The sequence below is a fragment of the Astatotilapia calliptera genome, chromosome 23 (assembly GCF_964374335.1).
Source record: "Astatotilapia calliptera chromosome 23, fAstCal68.1, whole genome shotgun sequence".
Taxonomy (NCBI): Eukaryota; Metazoa; Chordata; class Actinopteri; order Cichliformes; family Cichlidae; genus Astatotilapia; species Astatotilapia calliptera.
This window is the reverse complement of record NC_137443.1, coordinates 34479216-34490435: the sequence shown is the minus strand read 5'-3', so window position 1 is coordinate 34490435 and position 11220 is coordinate 34479216. Positions and strand designations below refer to the sequence as shown.

The following is an 11220-nucleotide window of genomic DNA, read 5'->3' as shown; positions in this document are numbered from 1 at the left end:
GTAAAGCTTTTAAGCTGAGAACTGTCCCGTGACATTTTCCCCACTGAGATGTTCTTTTCTGTAAACTAAAAAGCCGCACCTGCCTGCCTACAATAAAGGTCACACGCACTTGGTCTTTTCCATGTTTGAGTAATGCTAATGTTTTACAGCATCTATGTTACCCAGAGACTGTTTCATTCTGTCATCATGTAGAGCTCACAGAGAACAGCAGCAGGTGGTGAGGAGTGGACTGACTCCTCGCAGAGCTCTGATAAGTCTGTGAAACACTGTTGGACCTCAGGGTTTGAATCCTAATGAAGCCCTTCGCACTGACGTACAACTACTGTTCTTTTGGGTCTTTTTTAACCTCTTAATGTTTGTAATAATCCGAACTTTCAGACAGAATTTAGTTAAATCTCTTAACCAACTAAACTGTGACTTTGTCTAACCTAATACTAATAATTTAAAGAACCACTTTCTGTCCATTCATCAGTTTTTCACCTGTTCCAGAAACAATTTAACCAATCTGATTGAAACCTGCAGATATATGGCTGGTGACCTGAGTAAGCAACCCTGCTGTTGGGGTTTAGTTGGGGTTTTTCCACGCCTTCTCTCTGTGTGTTTTGTGCATCACAAGTCCTTTAGCCTCTTCCTTTTAACAGTGTTTTCTTTGGTGTGGTTTAGGTATGCTGCCCTATGCAGGAAGCTCCTTTATAAAAACAGATCTTTCCAGGGAATGTAAACATGTGGCCAAACATACAGGGAGTGCAGAATTATTAGGCAAATGAGTATTTTGTCCACATCATCCTCTTCATGCATGTTGTCTTACTCCAAGCTGTATAGGCTCGAAAGCCTACTACCAATTAAGCATATTAGGTGATGTGCATCTCTGTAATGAGAAGGGGTGTGGTCTAATGACATCAACACATATATCAGGTGTGCATAATTATTAGGCAACGTCCTTTCCTTTGGCAAAATGGGTCAAAAGAAGGACTTGCCAGGCTCAGAAAAGTCAAAAATAGTGAGATATCTTGGAGAGGGATGCAGCAGTCTCAAAATTGCAAAGCTTCTGAAGCGTGATCATCGAACAATCAAGCGTTTCATTCAAAATAGTCAACAGGGTCGCAAGAAGCGTGTGGAAAAACCAAGGCGCAAAATAACTGCCCATGAACTGAGAAAAGTCAAGCGTGCAGCTGCCAAGATGCCACTTGCCACCAGTTTGGCCATATTTCAGAGCTGCAACATCACTGGAGTGCCCAAAAGCACAAGGTGTGCAATACTCAGAGACATGGCCAAGGTAAGAAAGGCTGAAAGACGACCACCACTGAACAAGACACACAAGCTGAAACGTCAAGACTGGTTTTTCTAAGGTTTTATGGACTGATGAAATGAGAGTGAGTCTTGATGGGCAAGATGGATGGGCCCGTGGCTGGATTGGTAAAGGGCAGAGAGCTCCAGTCTGACTCAGACGCCAGCAAGGTGGAGGTGGAGTACTGGTTTGGGCTGGTATCATCAAAGATGAGCTTGTGGGGCCTTTTCGGGTTGAGGATGGAGTCAAGCTCAACTCCCAGTCCTACTGCCAGTTTCTGGAAGACACCTTCTTCAAGCAGTGGTACAGGAAGAAGTCTGCATCCTTCAAGAAAAACATGATTTTCATGCAGGACAATGCTCCATCACACGCGTCCAAGTACTCCACAGCGTGGCTGGCAAGAAAGGGTATAAAAGAAGAAAAACTAATGACATGGCCTCCTTGTTCACCTGATCTGAACCCCATTGAGAACCTGTGGTTCATCATCAAATGTGAGATTTACAAGGAGGGACAACAGTACACCTCTCTGAACAGTGTCTGGGAGGCTGTGGTTGCTGCTGCACGCAATGTTGATGGTGAACAGATCAAAACACTGACAGAATCCATGGATGGCAGGCTTTTGAGTGTCCTTGCAAAGAAAGGTGGCTATATTGGTCGCTGATTTGTTTTTGTTTTGTTTTTGAATGTCAGAAATGTATATTTGTGAATGTGGAGATGTTATATTGGTTTCACTGGTAAAAATAAATAATTGGAATGGGTATATATTTGTTTTTTGTTAAGTTGCCTAATAATTATGCACAGTAATAGTCACCTGCACACACAGATATCACCCTAAAATAGCTAAAACTAAAAACAAACTAAAAACTACTTCCAAGAACATTCAGCTTTGATATTAATGAGTTTTTTGGGTTCATTGAGAACATGGTTGTTGTTCAATAATAAAATTATTCCTCAAAAATACAACTTGCCTAATAATTCTGCACTCCCTGTAAAAGAAGATGGAATTTGCTTATTAAGGGTGCAATGCTCACACAGTCTGTGTGCATTAAAATGTTTAAGTGTGCAGTTGAGCTCACTGCTAAGAATATACAGTGATCAGTCACGTTAGCACCAGAGCTTGTTCTTCGGGACCTGGTAAGTTTGGAAACCAGATCAGCGTCTTTGTCTCTTTCAAAACCCTGCTGAGGAAGGTCCCAGGGTTAGACAGATACTTCCTCCTCAATAATGTTTGGCTGGTGGCACGTAACAATGCCAGAACTGCTGGCTTCTCGGCTGAGCATTGGATTTGAATATGAATAACATTTTTGTCTGCCTGTCAGTAGTTTTAATGTGGCTGATTTCAGTGTACTCTGGTTACTTAGTGTTTAATGAGTGGTCACAAAACTGAAGCAGTGGATCGTTACCTAACAGATGTTCTTTACAGTACCGATCAAACAGACTCTGCAGAGCACGAATAAGACCAGAGTGAATCGAATCCATGCTGCTCTACAGATGTGGTAATCAACCGCCAGAGATGGGCAGTAGGGTGTTACTGTAATCCGATTACTTTTTTCAAGTAATGAGTAAAGTAAGGGATTACTATTCCAAAAAAAAGTAATTAGATTACTGTTCCTTTCCCGTAAGCACGCTGCGTTACTAAACCGTGACTTTTGTTTGTGAGAGGGTCTCATGACAATGACGTACGAGAGTGCAATGTCCGTGGCTGCAGCAGACGTGTGCAGATCAACAGTGTGGGAGAGAGTACGACCATGCAGCATTTAAAGCATGGACGTACTGACATTACTGAGCTTGATTCCGTGAAAAGTGACAAAAACAGTATACACTATACACTCTGCATTGGAAGAAAACTTCTTTCTACAGCAAAAAATTAAACTTCAAACCTGAGCAAGTACCAAGCACACTGCCACAGGAATGTGGAATTCACAGAGAAACCCCCGGATCCTCCCACTGACATGACCGCTGCTCCACCGGGCAAACCTCCACCTGCTCCACTCCTGCTAAACAGGTGACAATAGATTTAAGAGCGACAGGACTCAGTCCTGCTGAGTCTTTGATTTTTTTTTCTGTCTTTTACTTGCATCTATTTGAAAGAGTGAGCGTAAACACACATACTTATTTTATTTTATATGCTGGAATATGCAGAAAATAGGTTTAAATGTTAAACAAATTTCTTCCAGTCAAAGACAGCTGCATATAATTTATTTTTTGCTTGATGTAATGTGCATAAAGTTAAAAGATTAAAACTAATAAAACAAGTTTTAAAACGAGACTTTTTCATTTAATTCAATTTTATATGACGGATTAAGCAGAAAAAATTAAATTGGGCTGAAAGGTCTGTTGCTTTGTTCAGGTTGTGTATCGTGTTTTCAAAAGTTTTTAAAAGTAACTAAGCAATAAAGTAACTAATTACTTTTGAGAATAAGTAATCAGTAAAATAACAGGATTACTTCCTTGGAGAAGTAATCAGTAATTAGTAACTAATTACTTTTTTCAAGTAACTTGACCAACACTGTCAACCGCTATCTGAAATCACTGATTTAGCGTTTTCATAACTTCACAAATAACAAACGAAACTGTAAAACTCACAACTTAAATTAATCAATTTCAAGTTAAGTGAACGAGAGAGCTCTCTGACCAGTGATATAATTTGTAATTCACCAGCAGGAACCACATCCTCATTTCAGGTTTGATAGCATTTCTAGTAGATAATGGAAGATGGATTGAGAATGAATTGAAGCTGCAGTTTATGGAAGGCCTCAGAGGGGACTGGCGGCGGCTCCTGGGCAGAGCCCCGTGTACTAATGAGAAGTGAATGAACTGAAAAATGGAGGGAGGGTGGGGCACAAAAAAGAGAACAGTTTGTAGAGCCGGAGAGTGGAGTGGGGCGGGGGGTCATATATAGGGGTGTGTATCGAGGTGTGGTTGTGAAATCCAATTTATTATGTTAAACTACAAGACTCATTGTTTTGGAGACTACATCCTTAAATCTGCAATGACTATGCCTCGTTCAGAGAGGAATATATCAAACCCACAGCAACACCAGCATAGTGAAGTCTGCTCACAGACTATATAAAAGACAGACAGAGGCCCCGTGCCATCACCTTTTGATTAAAGAGGCTGTCATGAAGCCCAACAGGAGTCCACTGGCATCTTGATGTTTAGAAAATGCACTTCAAAAAACTTTTATATTCAATTTTATATTTTTTGTGCTTTTAATTCTTTTTTCTATCCACCCATCAAGCAGATGACAGAAGAACTTGTGAAGGAATATAATTACTGATTTTAACAGCGTAATGTGTTACATCATTGTGTTACTGAAAAATGTCATGTTGGGAAACTTAGTGTAAAAAGTTAACATGGAATATGTTACTGGTAGACGAGTAGTCTAATGTTTGTTTCTCTTGTGTAAATGCCCAATAAATTGATCACCGGGAACACCCCTACACTCTACTAATGTTAAGTAATTTCATTACATTTTCCATGTATTTTTATCACATGAGTAGAATGTAAAATGTTACATTTATTGGAATCTGATCAAATGAAACGTACTGGTTTACATTCAGTTTATACCGAGCACATTTTCTGAATAAATAAACCTTTGATTTTATGTATTGTGTCATGCTTATTGAGGGTGAAGAATCATTGTTGCAGTGCATACTGCCACAGATAATTAGAGAGGCAAACAAATATTCATACTCCCATCCTCGTACCCAACCACCAAGAATCACCAATTATCCGAACAAGCTTGGACTGCGGGAGGATGCCGGAGTACCCAGAGGATCATCATCATCATCATTAAAATAAAAAAATTAAAAAAAAAAATCAAGATATTTAATGTTACTCTGTAATCTCAAATACCAGCACATCACCAAACCACAGCGTTTTCTTCTGTTTGTGTGTCGTGATTCTCGTTGTCAGATCACTGGTCGCAGGAATCCGTCTGCTACGCCGGCCTCGTTCGTGTCTTCCTGTGCTCATTTCTGCAGCTGATTTGAGGGTGGCGCCATGTTTATTTATGCGTGAGAGCAGGCAATATGAGAAAAGTCCCACAGCAGGACTGCAGAAATGTGACAAACATGTCTAATGAAGACAATACAAGAAAAATATTCAGTGAAGAAAAAGCTTAATGAACACAAGAACCCTGAAAAACAAGGTGAAGGAGGCTGTTATCCTCACCCTCATCAGTATTACAGGAAACTCATATCTCTACATACAAACCAGTGTGGAGGTGATAAGGATCACAGATGCAAAAAGCTTGTTTCTTTACTTAAGTTAAGCACCAAAATGCATTTACTGCAGAGGGGGAGGAGTAAACTGAACATCAGGTGACAGATCTGTCCAATAAAAAATGTCAATCAAACACTTGAAGCAAACATCATATTCTGGCACACACAGGCGCAGTCTGTCAAATCTAAACAGCTTTCTAAAGCGGGCTTTAAATACAGTTTTTCCTATTGAAAGATAAAGTGTCTCACTACTACAACAAATAAGATCCCGGACAAACAAAAAGAGACACAGGAGGAGTTATTTATCCAGCCAGCAGTCTCGTCCTTGACACACTCGGGATAAATGAAAAGAGAAACCCAAAGGTTTAGCACAAAGTGTTGGGTGATTAAATATGTTCTGCCTCAAAAGAAGCAAAACTTCAATAAATGCAGCAAGCGTGAAGGTCGACTTCACAAAGGTGCTGACGGCAAAAATGCTCCACGTTGCTTTTGTAACCGGGAGAAACAAGAGCCGTGGAAGGCTAAAGTTTGAACGAAACAGGATCCTGGCACGAGTTAGCATGCTAAAGTGCTTTTTCTACATGTTGCCTTTGATTTTGAGAACAAATGTTTAATCTGTTGGGTGTCACATTTACCAGCAGGGTGTTGCAGTAATTAGCAATGCTGTCCTTCGACTGACAAACCAAACAGCAAGCTCTCTTTTGACTCATCTTTAGATCTTTCGCACGCACAAGAAATGTGGCATCAAAGGAAAAGACGGGAATGTGTTACTCACTGAACGCAGCAATGGCCAGGATGATGGTGACCACGATGGACGCCCAGGACACCCACAGAGCCTTCTTGCGGTAACTCTGTGCTTCGTGAGGCTTCAGACGCATACTGCTCTCCAGGAGACCTGCAGACAGTGGGCACAGTGACCCACAGTATTCAAACAGGGTTTGGAGTTGCTTTTAAAGTGGAACTTTAATCCATTTCGAAATGTTGTGCCACATATACACTGTTACTCAGTGTAACAGTGTATATACTGTGTTACTGTTACATATTTCCCACGCGTGGGACTAATAAAGGTTATCTTATCTTACAATGACAGCTGCTCGTGTTAGTTTTAAAACAAATGAGGTGTGTGCAAGTAATCACACTGCTCTGAGCGCTCTGTTTCAAACTGATTTTTGTACTCTTGGATGTCACCGAGAGAGAGACTCCTGGGTATAAACTACCTGCGACTCAAAAAAACGCTGCAATTATTCAGAAATAATTTAGTTTAAAGGAAGAATAAACTTTAACGAGAAGGAGCGAAAACGGCTTGTTTGAGACTGACTGAATTAAGGTCCAGTATAAGATTAATCTGGACTATTTTGAATTTAACTCAATGCAAAGCTACACTTGTAGAGTCCAATCATAAAAACATAAAACTGAACATAAGCATAACAGGACTGTCTATCACAGGGCTAACACTTACACCAATTTACCTAAAGAGAAGAGGATCCAGAGAGGACTCCCACAGACAGGTCCCAGGCAGATGGGGGATTGAACTCAGACCCTTCTTGCTGGGATTCAGCAGTGCTCATGATTGCGCCACCACTTAAATTATATACTGACAAAGCAACTTTTGTTTTTGTCATCATCTTATGAACTTATCTTGTGAACACTTTGACTGTGTGTGTCTGCTGTTTGGTATGAAACAGGTGATGTGCAGTGGAGCTTTTTTCAAGACTGAATCGAAATATGGTGGAAAATCTAATCTGAGCCTGGAGCCTAATAAAGGGAGTTTTTCCTTCCCACTTTCACCAAAGGCGTTCCCAGAGGAGATCACCTGCTTGTTGATTTTCTCTGTATTATTGCAGACAGTATTGTAAACAGCCATGTTAGAGGCTGGAAAAGTAAAGCACCGAGTTGATAGATGCTACAAAGCCTTGCTGATAAACTGATGATGATGATGATATGAAACTGACTGATAAACTCATGATGATGTGTATCATGTGATCACTGATCAGTGTTCGCAGGCTAATACAATCTATCCATCTAAACAACCAAGTTTGAATTTTGTTTTGTTTTTAAAACAAATATTAGATACATAACCTCAGACATAAAGGGTACAGATAAATACTTACTTGGTGTCCTGCTGGCTGAAAGTGAAAAGGCACTGACCAAAAGATGGCTAACACAGGATCCACCAACCTTAAACAGCTGGATTAATGTAACACTAGAGATTTATAAGATGGAAAAGATTACTTTTTTTAGTGAATTTAGAGTATGAGAAATGTATAAACCCCTGGGGAAAATGGCTCTACTATGCGGGATCTATAAGGCCAGATATCGCTGCTATCCACCATTAGAGTGGCTTAATTTGCAAAGTAACATGTACTAATGCTATTTATGCCCTCATCTGCTACTGATGGTGTTGTTACTCGAATGTCCTCTCTCTGGATGCATACAGTTACAAACTATGTCTATCTGTAAATATGTTTTGTTTTTGTTTCACACTCTTGTGAAGGAAAAAGTTGTTCTTCACTTGAAGTGATGGCACACACCCAGACTTCTATGCTCTCCTGTACAGTGGGGCAAAAAAAGTATTTAGTCAGCCACCGATTGTGCAAGTTCCCCCACTTAAAATGATGACAGAGGTCAGTAATTTGCACCAGAGGTACACTTCAACTGTGAGAGACAGAATGTGAAAAAAAAATCCATGAATCCACATGGTAGGATTTGTAAAGAATTTATTGGTAAATCAGGGTGGAAAATAAGTATTTGGTCAATAACAAAAATACAACTCAATACTTTGTAACATAACCTTTGTTGGCAATAACAGAGGTCAAACGTTTACTATAGGTCTTTACCAGGTTTGCACACACAGTAGCTGGTATTTTGGCCCATTCCTCCATGCAGATCTTCTCGAGAGCAGTGATGTTTTGGGGCTGTCGCCGAGCAACACGGACTTTCAACTCCCGCCACAGATTTTCTATGGGGTTGAGGTCTGGAGACTGGCTAGGCCACTCCAGGACTTTCAAATGCTTCTTACGGAGCCACTCCTTTGTTGCCCGGGCGGTGTGTTTTGGATCATTGTCATGTTGGAAGACCCAGCCTCGTTTCATCTTCAAAGTTCTCACTGATGGAAGGAGGTTTTGGCTCAAAATCTCACGATACATGGCCCCATTCATTCTGTCCTTAACACGGATCAGTCGTCCTGTCCCCTTGGCAGAAAAACAGCCCCATAGCATGATGTTTCCACCCCCATGCTTCACAGTAGGTATGGTGTTCTTGGGACGCAACTCAGTATTCTTCTTCCTCCAAACACGACGAGTTGAGTTTATACCAAAAAGTTCTACTTTGGTTTCATCTGACCACATGACATTCTCCCAATCCTCTGCTGTATCATCCATGTGCTCTCTGGCAAACTTCAGATGTGCCTGGACATGCACTGGCTTCAGCAGCGGAACACGTCTGGCACTGCGGGATTTGATTCCCTGCCGTTGTAGTGTGTTACTGATGGTGACCTTTGTTACTTTGGTCCCGGCTCTCTGCAGGTCATTCACCAGGTCCCCCCGTGTGGTTCTGGGATCTTTGCTCACCGTTCTCATGATCATTTTGACCCCACGGGATGAGATCTTGCGTGGAGCCCCAGATCGAGGGAGATTATCAGTGGTCTTGTATGTCTTCCATTTTCTGATGATTGCTCCCACAGTTGATTTTTTCACACCAAGCTGCTTGCCTATTGTAGATTCACTCTTCCCAGTCTGGTGCAGGTCTACAATACTTTTCCTGGTGTCCTTCGAAAGCTCTTTGGTCTTGGCCATGGCGGAGTTTGGAGTCTGACTGTTTGAGGCTGTGGACAGGTGTCTTTTATACAGATGATGCGTTCAAACAGGTGCCATTCATACAGGTAACGAGTGGGGGACAGAAAAGCTTCTTACAGAAGACGTTACAGGTCTGTGAGAGCCAGAGATTTTCCTTGTTTGAGGTGACCAAATACTTATTTTCCACCCTAATTTACGAATAAATTCTTTACAAATCCTACCATGTGGATTCATGGATTTTTTTTTCACATTCTGTCTCTCACAGTTGAAGTGTACCTCTGGTGCAAATTACTGACCTCTGTCATCATTTTAAGTGGGGGAACTTGCACAATCGGTGGCTGACTAAATACTTTTTTGCCCCACTGTATATGAGTCTTAAAATTAAGATACGTGTCAAGTGATGTACATTTTATTTTATGTATAACATAAAAAAACCCTAATATTAAAGGATTCTCCAATAGTTATCATTCCTGGACTGTGTTGTGATCACTGAGGAGGACAGAAGCCTCAACACTGAAAGCCATTCACACAAACCAGCACCTACTCTTTTACTCCCACCAACCACTTGAACACCAACTTGGAGTGAACAGGACAAGACTCAGTTGTACACCTGCACTTAAAAGAGAAAGAATGATCTTTCGAAGATGACAATGTTCGAATTTTATGTTTGAGAGAGGAGTAAAGGAGGCCATCTACATCCGCTGTGACTGAGCAGTGTAGAACAGAGGTGGTGGCTTATGCAGTCTTGAGATTTCTTCCCAGGCATTTCAATCCCCCCCTCACACCTTGCCTCAGTAGCTCACATGATGATGGGGTGATGGTGTCTCACTTAGTTGGCCCCAGTGAGAGTACGGACCCACACCTTTTTAATAACACGTTGACTCACATGACACGTCACATGACCTATAGTAGGTTAAAGAGCTTTGAGATCACTTCCAAAGGGGACAGCTATATCTAGGGGGTGTTACCCGAGGCTCTCCGCTGGTTGTTTTAGAAGTGATGAAGCCTCTATTAATGAGATGCAAAACGTCTTCACAAACCTGGTGAAAGTGAATGTCAGAAAATGCACAGGAAAAGCTACAGTGTGCTGGTTTAAGCTGTGAAACACCTGCTACTGTTTAAATGCTGCCTGTGGTCATCAGCCTTCCCAAAGACAAGCCTCCACTGATTCATTTACAGAATCTGCAGGCACCACTATTTCACGTAAGATGTCTGCACACTCTGTTTGCACATTCTGCACTGCATTACTACGCAGATCTGTGAATAATTTAGCATGCATATTGGTCACCACACAGTCCAGTTATGAAGCAGCCTTTTCCCTCAGAAATCATACATGATTCACGGACAGTGTGGAACATCTGGGGGCAAAATTTAGGGAAATGTTTTGAGCAGGCTACAGTTGAATGAATTAAAGTGTATTTCCAGTGCGTGTACAGTAAAACAAGCACCGGTCTACACGGCATTACGCACGGTGTGTGTCTTGGCCACGGGGCATCCAGAGAAACTTTAAACAAAATTCAAGCCGCCTACCTCTGTCGTCTATGCTGTCATTTATCTTCATCTCTTGGTCCATTTTAAAGCCCTCTGCGTGATTTTCTGTGTTGGGCTGCTGCTGTATAGAGTCCGCCTGCTCGCACCGTCCGTTTACCGCCGTGGGGTCCACAACTACAGCCGGGTCCGGGACAGTGGTGGAGTCTGGCGGTGTGGGCTCTGTCATCTTCTCGGTGGGGGGTCGCGGTTCCATTGAGGCACTCCACAAATGTCTCACCTGGGTGAGAAGCGCAGGCTTGCAAACAGACAGAGACCCAGAGACAGACAAGGAGGGAGGGAGACTTCTCACAGGGTGCCGAGCCAGTTGCGCCAAGTTACATACAATCAGGCGAAATCGTACCGGAAATTAGAAGTTGTACAT

The 11220-nt window shown here is 41.8% G+C and overlaps 1 protein-coding gene across 1 annotated transcript in view; it reads right to left on the bottom strand.

Moving 5' to 3' along the window:
* LOC113016349 (transmembrane protein 163a) overlaps positions 1 to 11172 on the bottom strand; it is a 43639-nt gene extending 32467 nt beyond the window's left edge. The window contains exons 1-2 of the mRNA XM_026159119.2: positions 10839 to 11172; positions 6290 to 6409 (exon numbers count right to left, since the gene is read on the bottom strand). Coding sequence (XP_026014904.1) covers positions 6290 to 6409; positions 10839 to 11052 — 334 coding nt within the window. The 5' untranslated portion in view covers positions 11053 to 11172. The remainder of the gene's footprint in view (positions 1 to 6289; positions 6410 to 10838) is intronic.
* Between the last annotated feature and the right edge of the window lie 48 nt (positions 11173 to 11220).